This window comes from Cimex lectularius, unplaced genomic scaffold (assembly GCF_000648675.2).
Source record: "Cimex lectularius strain Harlan isolate CLEC.00 unplaced genomic scaffold, Clec_2.1 scaffold105, whole genome shotgun sequence".
NCBI lineage: Eukaryota > Metazoa > Arthropoda > Insecta > Hemiptera > Cimicidae > Cimex > Cimex lectularius.
This window is the reverse complement of record NW_019394178.1, coordinates 1,274,445-1,286,914: the sequence shown is the minus strand read 5'-3', so window position 1 is coordinate 1,286,914 and position 12,470 is coordinate 1,274,445. Positions and strand designations below refer to the sequence as shown.

General features: G+C 31.6%; 1 protein-coding gene across 2 annotated transcripts in view; it reads right to left on the bottom strand.

Moving 5' to 3' along the window:
* LOC106664925 (matrix metalloproteinase-2-like) overlaps window positions 1-12,470 on the bottom strand; it is a 58,452-nt gene that overhangs the window by 22,864 nt on the left and 23,118 nt on the right. For both annotated transcript variants that reach the window (XR_002910889.1, XM_024229991.1), the window contains exon 3: window positions 1,705-1,826. Coding sequence is in view for 1 of the 2 variants with exons in the window: in XM_024229991.1 (XP_024085759.1) it covers window positions 1,705-1,826 (122 nt within the window). In the remaining variant the exon portion in view is untranslated. The remainder of the gene's footprint in view (window positions 1-1,704; window positions 1,827-12,470) is intronic.

The window sequence follows — 12,470 nt, the reverse complement described above, 5'->3', positions numbered from 1 at the left end:
TATTGTTATTAAAATTGATTTTTATCTTGATCCACTCTAGTCTATAGAAGTAGACGACCAAAAAAACACTTTCATAAAAAGTAGTCTTTATTTTTTTTTAACCAGTATGGATTTCGGGTGATGCTCACACCCCAGCTCCACCCTCTTCAGCTGTTTTGACTTTAAATTTTAAAAAAAGTTCAATATTTAAAAAAACATGTTTACTAATTACCGTGTGGTGATTAGTGACCGTTAATCGATAATTATTCAGATATCGTGAGATGCTGTCAGACCACATCTCACGATTTCCGAATAATTACTAATTAACTGTCAAACGAAAACGAACAGTCGTTCTCTTCGTGTATTCTTCTCGAACTTTGGCTCTCAAAACTAAAATACTAAAACAATAAATAAATAAACACAAATTATAATTTTTTTTAAGAAATTATGTTATTATATACTGATAATATTGTTGTTATTTTATTCTATTGTTATTACAATTGATTTTTTATCTTGATGCACTGTACTCCATAGATGTAGACGACCAAAAACACACTTTCTTAAAAAGTAGTCTTTATTTATTTAACAGTGTCGATTAGTTGTAAACATGTTTTTTTTTTAATATTGATTTTTTTTTTAATTTAAAGTCAAATGAGCTGAAGAGGGTGGAGCAGGCACCACGCGAAATCCATACTGGTTAAAAAAAAATAAAGACTACTTTTTATGAAAGTGTTTTTTTGGTTGTCTACTTCTATAGACTAGAGTGAATCAAGATAAAAAATCAATTGTAATAACACTATAATAAAATAACAACAATATTATCAGTATATAATAATATAAGTTTTACAAGATAAAAAAATTATAATTTTGTGTTTATTTATTTGTTGTTTTAGTATTTTAATTTTTAGAACCAAAGATCGAGAAGAATACACGAAAAGAACGACTGTTACTTTTCATTTGACAATTAATTAGTAAACATGTTTTTTTTAATATTGAACGTTTTCTTAAATTTAAAGACTAAAGAGCTGAAGATGTTAAAGGGGGCATCACCCGAAATCCATACTTGTTTTTTAAAAAAATAAAGACTACTTTTTATTAAAGTGTTTTTTTGGTCGTCTACATCTATGGAGTATAGTGGATCAAGATAGAAAATCAATTATAATAACATAATTATAACATAACAATAATGATGTAATTTTTACGAGATAAAAAAATTATAATTTGTGTTTATTTATTTGTTGTTTTAGCATTTTAGTTTTTAGAACCAAAGTTCGAGAAGAATACATGAATATAGCGACTGTTCCTTTTCATTTGACAACTAATAATACAAATATCAAGATAAGTGTTTTCAAGAGTTATTTAAAGTTAACAAGGTAAATTCTAACAAACAGGTTTTTAATTAATTATAAACTGGTTAGATCTGCAGTTTAACGCAAGGTCAAATTACATTTAAAGAAATGCCATTCAATTTTCAACTGCCATGAAGTTTCTACTGTTTGAAGCTAAAAACACGCTGCTGGTAGTGCCGCAATTCGGTAGGCATTATAAGCCTTTACCAATTCCATGGTGGTTTGAAAACCCCTTTGATATGATCATGTGAACATTAATTTTCCCCCAAAAGGACTACTTGAAAATCATGTTCGGAGTATCCTAGTTTTTCAATTTATTAGCTATATACAATTAAGTGTATAATATAAATTGTGTAATATAAAAAGAAATAATTACAAATAAGTAAGACGTCTTTTTTTCCAAGATTGCGATGTCAGGATGAACCTTTTCCTCCTTCTCCCTTGGTGCGTCGCGTTCCGCTCGACGTCAGGTAAGCCGCACCGACGAGTCTCGAATAACTAAAAAACAAAAGAATGCAATTTCAATTATTGTTTGTGTCTGATTGAAGCATTAGAGAAGGAAGATTAAAAGAGTTAAAAAAAATTCAACCGAGGCAAACCGCTCATTGTGGAGAGTAAGAGGATAAGAGAGTATTAGTTGTAATGTCTTTCTTTCTTCTAGTTACTCGGAAATCCTTAAAGGATTTTAATCGTTAATTTGAAAGCGTCTGGATTTTTTCCGTACAATTCTAATGAGAAGTTACAATCCTGCCGGGATTTGTTAAAACGGTCAAATTACGTTTTTTGTAACCATTTTTAAACAGACCTTATCTGACAAGAATGAAAATGGAGAAAAAGCTCAACTGTACCTTTTTTTGTTTAACACTAATTTAATAAGAAACAACAGTCTCGGTTAATATTATTAATCCGTAAAAAATTAACAGATAGAACTATAAAGAAGAACACATTAAAATTTTAATAGAAATTCTCATTAACAGGCTGTATTAATTCCAATTTAAAAAGACGAATTATTCAAGAACAAAGCATTTTTAGTAGATTATTGATTATGCAAACACTTCCCAATTCTCTTCAATCTCTTAAACTTTAATTTTCCCTATCTCAATGATCGTACCTTCTTTTTACCCATATTTTAATTATTTTTTTTTACATTACCTTTCAATATCTATTGTTTAAGTACCAATCTGTCCACTGTTTTATCTCTCTCTTTCTCTCTCTCTCTCTCTCCCTCTCTCTCTCAATTTTTATTTTCACACTCTCTCTCATCTGTTTTTTTCTATCAGTTTTAGAAACCCGTTAGTTGCGTTCAAATGTTTTGTTGCATTTTCGAAAATGCATTTTTTTTTGTAATTTCTTTTATTCCTTTCTTTTATTTTGATTTTTTTTTAAAGTCCATTATGAATTTTTTGCTTGTAATTTCTATTATTTGTATAAATTCATTGATCTTTCTTTTAAATGCATTTATAAAAATAAAAAGTATTTCAAAATGTGTGGTGATTAGTGACCGTTAATCAATAATTAATCAGAAATCGTGAGATGCGGTCTGGTGTGATGTAGTTTTCAGAAAAACATTTTCTTTATCGTGCCAACGTTTCGATCTTTATTGAGAACATTAAAAATTGTTTTCATTTAACAAATACATGTAGGACGTGGCAATAACTGAATTTATACAATGCAAAATATTTTTTTTTTAAGTTCAATCAACAATCTCAATAGTTCGGCAATTCAACGACTATATATTTGTTTTGCTTGAGTGTACTCTTCATCTGAAATATGTTTTCCTGTCAGTTTATTACAAAAACACCCTTTTTTGAAAAAAAAAAACTAATAACTAACAATTAAGAGTTGATACACTTTATACATATTTCAGTTGAAACCTGAGTATTGCTAATTTGTTTCTTAGGTTGGCCAGAGGCTGTTGAAGCTTTGGGTGAAATGTTGTGCTATTAAGCAATTAGATACTTTTAGTACAATAATGGCCAATCAAAACAAAACGATTGAATGGAATAAACAGACTGGGATAAAATCCATCTACCGAAGGGCGTTGAAATTATTTCATATATCTTAATATAACACCATAACACCGTTACTGACATTGTTTCTAAGATATTTATGGGGATACTACTAAATAGATTAGAAGAATGGTGTAATTAAATAACATCTTGGTAGAGAGCCAGGCACGATTTCGGAAAAAATATTCCGCAGTGGACAATATTTTTAGTTTAACTAACACTATAAAATTGAAATTATATATAAAACGTATAAAAGTTTACTTTGTTGATTTTAAGTCGGCGTTCGATTCGCCAAAGAGAATGGCCATTTTCTATAAACTGTATAATTATGGGATCTCCAGTAATTTTCTTGAGGTATTAAAGTCGTTGTATAGCGGGGCAGAGAGTGCTGTGTGGTGTAGGGGAGAGTTCACAAGTACATTTGAAACTAGAGTGGGTGTAGGGCAGGGCTGTCTGCTTTTCCCTCTTCTGTTCCCGCTGTTTATTAACGATTGAACCGAGTTTTTGGGTGGAGGTCTGTTTGTCGGAGTATCATATGTAAACTGTGCAGATGATGTAATTTTGATGAGTATTGAAACGGTTCAACTTCAAAAGATGTTAAACAGGTTGAGAGAATACTGCCGAATGTGGAATTTGTCAGTAAATTTAAATAAAACTAAAATTATGGTGTTTAGAAATGGCCATCAACGAATGAACGATGGCTTTTAGAAAATGAAAGAATAGAGGTAGTAAAAGAGTACAAATATTTAGGTATAACGTTGACTCCTCTACTTTCCCTACCCATCCCTAACCATCCCTTCAAAATGCATTTGGCCAATAAACATAGGGTTATTAAACAAGGATTGAATATAACCTGAAACAGTATTCTTGATATAGGATAAGATCCTCTAAAAAGTAAATTTGAAGGTTCTAATTCCGCCTCTAGGCTGGGATGTGTTATGCGACACAAGTATGGGGCTACCATCAGTAGGAAGTTGGAGAAAAACTTCTTTGTTTTTTTATTAAGATTTTTTTATTATAGATGAACTGAATTGCAGAGATAATTTTATGTTAAGTTTATAATTTGTACGTTAATTTAAGTTTTATTTAAGTGTAAATATGTAAGGGTCAACTGGCACGCGACTAGTTCATGCCATTACAAGTATTATTTTGGTATTTTGTAAAAAAAATGTAATATTTTGTTATCTTTTCTAAATTTACTTTTATAAAAAAATATAACACCATAAAATGACATTGAATTTTAAAACAAGCCAAAAAATATTATCGTAATACCAATAAAAATCAGAAGAAAAAATAGTAACAAAATACTAATTTGGAGTTGTAGACTAAAAAAATAGAGAATTATATACGAATTTAAACTTGAATTTAATTTGTAGCTGTAGTTCCAAGCGTTCTGGAATATTAAATCAATTCTTTTAGTTTATTTCTACCGTCAAAATGAATGATGAATAATTAAACTATTTTTTGATAATTTAAAAAACCCAAAACAGTCGACAAATGTTGACCAAGGTTCGCACAAATCTGAATTCAGTTAAAAACGTCAAAACTCATTAAAAAAGGAGATCGTTGAAGAAGTAACCATTGAAATTCATTGAGCCCTGTAATATAGTATTGAAAATTATGCCTTAACTGTTTGCAGAATTTCTATGTTTTTCCCAATAACAATTAATAAAAATTTAAACCATAATGCATGGTTCTAAAACTTGTTTTGGGTATCCTGCAAAGATTTTGAAATTTTTTATTTATTTAGAAATCGTGAGATGCGGTCTGGTGTGATGTAGGTTTCAGAACTTTTTCTTTGTCCCGCCAACGTTTCGATCATTATTGAGATCATCTTCAGGGCCTGGGATTTACAAACATTGTTTACATATAACAATTACTACATTTTGGATGTGGAAAAGTGAATATATACAATGCAAAATATATTTTTTTTATATATTCAATTAAAGTATTTCTAAAATACTTTAATAAAAAAATTTAAAAAAAAATATATTTTGCATTGTATAAATTCACTTTTCCACATCCAAAATGTAATTGTTATATGTAAACAATGTTTGTAAATCCCAGGCCCTGAAGATGATCTCAATAAAGATCGAAACGTTGGCACGATAAAGAAAATGTTTTTCTGAAACCTACATCACACCTGACCGCATCTCACGATTTCTGAATAAATATTTCAAAAATTGAAACAAAAATAGAGCAGAGAGAGTGAGAAAAATCTCTTGATTAATCCAACTCGAATAAAATCAAGCTTTTACAACGTCCTAAATTAAACTTTTAAAATATCGATACATAGAAATAAGACATTTTAAAGTTATGGGAAATTTAAAAAAAATCAGGCATTAAATCATTTCTTCTTGTTTAAAATAGAAGTCATTTTTACATGCAATATTGAATTTGATGAAGTTAATTTATTTTAAAATTCATCAGAAAACAAATAATATAAAATTTAAAAGTAAATTACATCTTTGACATTTATTTTAATTTGTTTAATAACACTTGTCTTGATTAAAATTATATTATTATTTTTTAAGAAATGCTTTTAAAAGAACGGTAACCTTAAGTGTATACATTAGAAGAAACATAGTAGTCTTTTTACCAAAAGAAAAAGAATTAATATAAAGAAACCAATGCATCACCCTGTATTTTTCAACTTGTCAAAACCATCCTCATCTTTTCTACAGGTCAAATCCTACTTATGAGATAGCATTACGTCTTAATTGAAATTGAGAATTAGAAATAAAGAAAAATTAATTAATAAGTAAAAAAAGAGAACAAGAAAATATGTAGAAAGTGATATGTGTTGTATTTAGTATGTACACTTAGTACGTACATAAACACATATAATCAATTCAAAGTATATCAAACTTTATTTTATTGTAATTCGTTACAAACAGTACCTTTACATAATTTGTATTTGCCCAGGCAATGCTGCACGGATGAAAGATAAGTGGAGTAAATGACCCGAAGCAAGATTATTGTTGTGCTAGAATGACCTGGAGGAAGGACCAACTCGGGTCTTATCTAGGGTTTAAGGGTCGTGGACCCCTTCCAAAATTTATGTGAGCAATTTAGCCTCCTTCTGTCATCGAGAATTTTCTATGTTAACGCGTTGTTTAATCGCATAGATAGAGTGAGATGATAGAGCGTAGGAGTGAGGCCAAAATGAAAAACTGTATTACAAATAAAATTTGATAATAAGGAAATATATAACCTGTAAGGAACTCTAGAAATTACTTGCTTTTTGTTCCAAATCCGACTCCGTTATTTGTCGGTGACAACCCTGTCGAGCTGTAAAAATAAGCGGAGGGTAATAAACCCCAATGCGGAGCACAAGGAACTGGAACCCAAATTCCTTCTTGTTTTCATTATTATTTTTATTATTACCCGAAAGACTTAACAACAATGCCGCCTTCTTCAAACAGATTATCTTCAGTCTGTTGTGGAATTATAGTCGACGGGATATTATTCAGGCCCGTGACAAATCGATTTATGGATGTTTAATAGGGACAATTTTTGGTGGAGTTAGTCAGATATCAATAACATCTTACAGATAAATTTCCACGTGGGGATGGCTAAATAACTATGCAATTTAAGTCAGTGAGCGTGCAAGAGAGTAATAGTAAAAGAGAGAGAGTGAGAGAGAGAGAGAGAGAGAGAGAGAGAGAGAGAGAGAGACAGAGAGAGACAGACAGACAGACAGACAGACAGACAGAGAGAGAGAGAGAGAGAGAGAGTAATATTTGAAAGAACAGGGAGATTCTGCATAAAGTAAGCGTGAACAATAACGCTACATTGATGAAGTACTCTTGCCCAGATTTAACTGAACGCTATTTGAAATAGTGTCCTACGATATTCTAAGACAAAGAAACAAACAAAGAGAGCTTATTACCGGGTGATGGTAAAGTCAACAAAGTTGTTTTTTGGTGGAGATATTGTCCAATTTAAAAAAAAATTATATATGTAGAAATTGAATAAAATTGTATATTTCATAGTTTACATTTTACGATTTGAAGTTTTCATAAATTCCAACTTCTGAGAATATGTATATTGGGTAAATTTAGCTGTTTTATTTGCATACAAGCAGGGTTGACAGTTATTGATTAATCAGAAATCGTGAGATGCGGTCTGTTGTGATGTAGGTTTCAGAAAAACATTTTCTTTATCGTGCCAACGTTTCGATCTTTATTGAGATCATCTTCAGGGCCTGGGATTTCCAAACATTGTTTAAATTTAACAAAAATATGTAGGATGTGGAAAAAGTGAAATTATACAATGCAAAATATATATTTATATTCAATCAAAATATTTGTACTCAAACAAAGTGTTGGTTTTCAGCGTAAGTGTGCCAATCTTGTGTGTCGTGTTGAGAATGTCAGTGAGATATTGCTGTTTTATGTTTATATATGTTGGACTTTGAAGGAGTGGGGAAGGAAGTCAGTATAGAAAGACATTTTTGTATAAGGAGTCGGTGTCTTTGAGGTGAAAAGAGCCGACGATGGGAAAAAAAGTTGATAATAGTTCGACCAGATTATTCTTTCAAGATTATATAGACGGGGATAAATAGGAAAAGGAAAGCTAAATTGTTCAAAAATTAGACCTATGTAAAAATGTTTGATGTGTGGAATGTGATGAATGTTTTATATGTTATATTATGTTTTGTGTGATGTGATGATATATGTGTGTTATTGATAATGAATTTGATTAATGATATCGGCGTAGCTGCGACTGAGTTTACATGTGTCTGTTCTGTAGTTGATGCTGTGTTTATCTCGGTTGATGTAAACCATGTCTAAAAAAGTTACGTTTATGTTTGTTTTGTTCTGTGTGTAATATTTTTGGATTGTTGAAGTCGAAATTGTGTTGGTGTTCAAAGTGGTGGGTAGCCAGTGCTGTAGGATTTTGTTTGGGTTTTTTGCAATCATATATATGTTGCTTTACTTATCCAGATATTGGGATGTAAAATCGATGTAAGTTGCCGGACAGTTTAAACAATTGATTTTGTAAATTACGTCAAATGTATTTGTTACTGTGTGGTGATTGAAATGTTTATATGTTTGTAAATCCCAGGCCCTGAAGATGATCTCAATAAAGATCGAAACGTTGGCACAATATAGAAAATGTTTTTCTGAAACCTACAACACCCCAGAGTGCATCTCATGATTTCCGATTATTTTATTTGTTACTGGTGTGGGATCTTTAATTTTAGAAAAAAGTGTTTGAATTGTTGTATAATTTTTGAAAGCTCTTTTAAAATTATCGGATGAGAGAAATGTGATAGGCCGTGAATGAATGGCATGAAAATGTATGTTGGCTTGTTTGTATTTGATAGATTTGATGTAATATTATTAGTACTAGTGGATGATTTTAGTGTTGAGTTGTATTTATTGATTATTCTGTTGATTATGTGTTTAGGGTAGTGATTGTTATGGAGGATCTGTTTGTATATCTTTATGTTCTTTTGGTGAAATGATTAATGGCTTAGGGTAATAATTCTGTGATGTAACCCTTTGGCCGTGTTTATTATTGTATGAATAGGATGGTGAGATGTAAAGTTGAGATAGCGATCTGAGTTTCTTGGTTTTTGATACCAATCAGTGATTAATGTGCCATCTGGTTGTTTTATTACGTGTTTATCTAAAAATGCTATTGTCTTGTTGTTTTCGATTTCATGTGGAAATTGTAGGCATGGGTGAAAGCTATTAAATGTATCTAATGTAGTTTGAATTTGATCTGTGGGTATTGCTATCAATAGATCATCTACGTGCTTAGTGAGGAAGAATAATGTGAAAGGAAGTTGTGGTATGACTGTGTTTAATAAATGTGTCAAAATTATGTCTGCAAGTATCGGGCCTAGGTTGCTACCCATGGCTGTGCCATATAGTTGTTTGTAAAATTGATTGTTGTATGTAAAATATCCGTTGATACAACAGTGTTATGAACGTGTTATTTAATAAACTTGGGTGTGGTGTTATGTTGGTCCATTTATCTTTAATAATGTTCAGTGTACCTACATCTCACCAGACCGCATCTCACGATTTCTGAATAATCATCGCCTAACGGTCACTATTCACCACACATTGACAGTTATCTAGGAATGCTGCAACTTATACATCTTCCTTTCAATAAAGTCAGAAATTGTGTAAAACAGACCCATTAACTGAACCGCCTAAATATAAATTAAAAGCTAAAATTCTAAGAGACAGGTTATAATGTGAATGTATATTGTTAACGAATTGCACTGTAATATTTTATTTTGCTAAGCTAAGCTAAAATCTTTGCTTTTGGTAAGGATTTTTGACGCTTTTCGTCCTCAATTTCATTTATACTGAACTTGCCCCGAATCGCCAGGTAATTAATGTTTACTTTGTTAGAGCTTATTATACTATCAGGTCCTCAGCATTTGCCAAGCCATCGTCAGCAATCAAGATAAAATCCATAACATCCGTGAACGGTGCCTTTGTTTACAAGCTTGTATCATACGACTATAACCTGAACTGCGACAAAATCCCCAGGAAACTAGGCGTTAGCGGAAAAATCCGTCTTTAAATAGCGTCAATGTTATTTGAAAGTCGTTCAATAGTGATCTTGAATTTTTTTTATTTTATTTTTTTTTTTAATTGAACATTCAACAAGAGTAACATTCAAATTCCAATTTTTAACATGACTAGAAATTCAGAATCATAAAGCAATAAATAACAAGTAACGAGAGCAATAAATATTGATCAACCACAATAAGTACTAAAAATCAAAAATTCGGTACGAAAACAACAACAAAGGATAAATAAAGACAAACAACAATGAAACAATTAAAAATGCAAACCTACCAAATAACAAATTACATTTTGACAAAACTAACAATTTGAAGACACAAACCAATAAATAAAGAACATGTAACAGAAGCAGTAATTAACTATCAACTAACTACAATAAATACTGCAGAATAAATAAAGATCAAACACTCGGTAAAATAGCCGTCCTACGAGGGTGCAGAATCTCTTCAATGAGAGAAAAATGAGAATCTTTTAGGGCGTTGAATACTAAACCTGCATGACTGCAAGGTATTGCGGGAGGAATGCGCCATCTATACAGATCCTACTTCACACTTTGATAAAGGTGGGGTGAGTATGTTGTTTAATATCTTTAAAAGATATTTCTTACTAACAATTTGCTGCTTTTAACGATCCGGATTGCAGGCATTAAACTCTCATCATCAGCTGGAAGTAGTTACAGGCACGTCGCCCGACATGAATTGTTAGAATAATGAACCCGCCGATCGCTCATCATCAATATTAACCTTCAGGGTGTCGGTGTTTTGGAAAAAAAGCCCATTTGTAAGTATAGTGACAACGAATAAACCGTTGCGGTCCCCGAAGGCCCCTGACCTCAGATTTAATTCTCTATCTAGAAGGTTCACGTCAGATCACAATAAATAGACTTTCTCTGTCCAATTCACATTATTACCGACCGGTTTCAACCCATTGGGTCATTCGCAAGGTCCTACATTTCTGTCAGTTTTGAACAATTTTTTACAAAAACAGTAAATCCGTACAAATACACTTGTGTACATATAATCTTTAAGCTAGAGGCATCACAGCACTTATCTCTAAATAACAGACTGACATATCTGCGATGTGTTGTCTCTGTACGTTAGAGACGTCACCTGTGGGGTAACCGACTCATAATTATCGTAGGATAAAGGAACACCTACCCACTTCTATAATAAGTGCTGTGATACCTGTAGCTTAAAGATATTATATATATACAAGTGTATTTGTGAGTACAGATTTACTGTTTTTGTGTAAATTTGTTTAAATCTGACTGAAATGATTATTCAGAAATCGTGAGATGTGGTCTGGTAGGATGTAGGTTTCAAAAAAAAACATTTTCTTTATTGTGCCAACGTTTCGATCTTTATTGAGGTCATCTTCAGGGCTCAAAGTGTTTGTTTTCTGCGTAAGTGTGCCATTTTTGCGTGTCGTGTTGAGATGCCTACATCATATCAGAGTGCACTCACGATTTCTGAATAATCAACGACTAACGGTCACAAATCACAACACACTGACAGAAATGTTGATTGTAGGACCTTGAGAATGATCCAGTGGGTTGAAACCGGTTGGTATGAAAGTCAATTGGACATTGAAAGTCTATGTATTGTGGCCTGTTATCATCTCCTCCTAAACGGAGAATTTAAATTAGCGATTTAAAATGCTTTATTACGTACTCAACCGACAATCAAAATTACCATACAAATCAACTTGTCATACACATACCATCATAAATTTGGATTTGTATTTGGAAGGACGGGTTATGGATAGGCCAAGTACTTCAATAATCAAAGATTACAATGTTGTCAACCCAAAATTTTAATTGTATTGTATTGTATATGTATCGTAATTGTAAACGGCGAAAGATTAATTTGTTATGAAGGGAGACCAGTTAGGCGTTGACACGGCGCTCATCACTAAAAGGTAAAGGTCCCGGGTTCGAATCCAGCGCCCCTGCATTCGAACCCAAAATACTGACAAATGGGCTTTTTTTTTTAAACACGGGCACCCTAGGGTTGATATGACCTCTGCTGTTGCGAACCGTCGTACAAAAAAAAATGTTTCTGCCACTTTTTACGTAAAAATAACACACTTCATAGAGATTTTCAAGTGCTGGTTGTATATAATACATGTTTTAGATAAAAATAAATGTAATGAATAATTTGTTTGTCAAATATTATTTAATTTTAATAGACGGGTTCACTTTTACAATTCACGTCGATAGATATTCTAGTATCTCTTTCAACCTGATGATGAGCGTTTAATAGTTGAAATCCGGATTGTACAAAACAGCAAATGGTTAGTATTAACTATTTTTTCAAAGATTTTTAATTAATTAAAAAAACATATATTACTAAATAATATTTTAAAGTAATTGAAGCTTGGTGTTACTTCATTGAATGTATAAAAAGATTCGAAATATTTTTTTGTAGTCTTCAAATAATAGTTCTTGTCTATTGTATAAAAAGTAGATTTAGCTGTAGATGTCCCTTAATACCCCGAGGAATATCGTGTACTCTGGGGTAGGGTGAATGCTGACCAGACTAGCATTTTTAGGTGGTTTTTTTTGTTACTGTGTAATTATG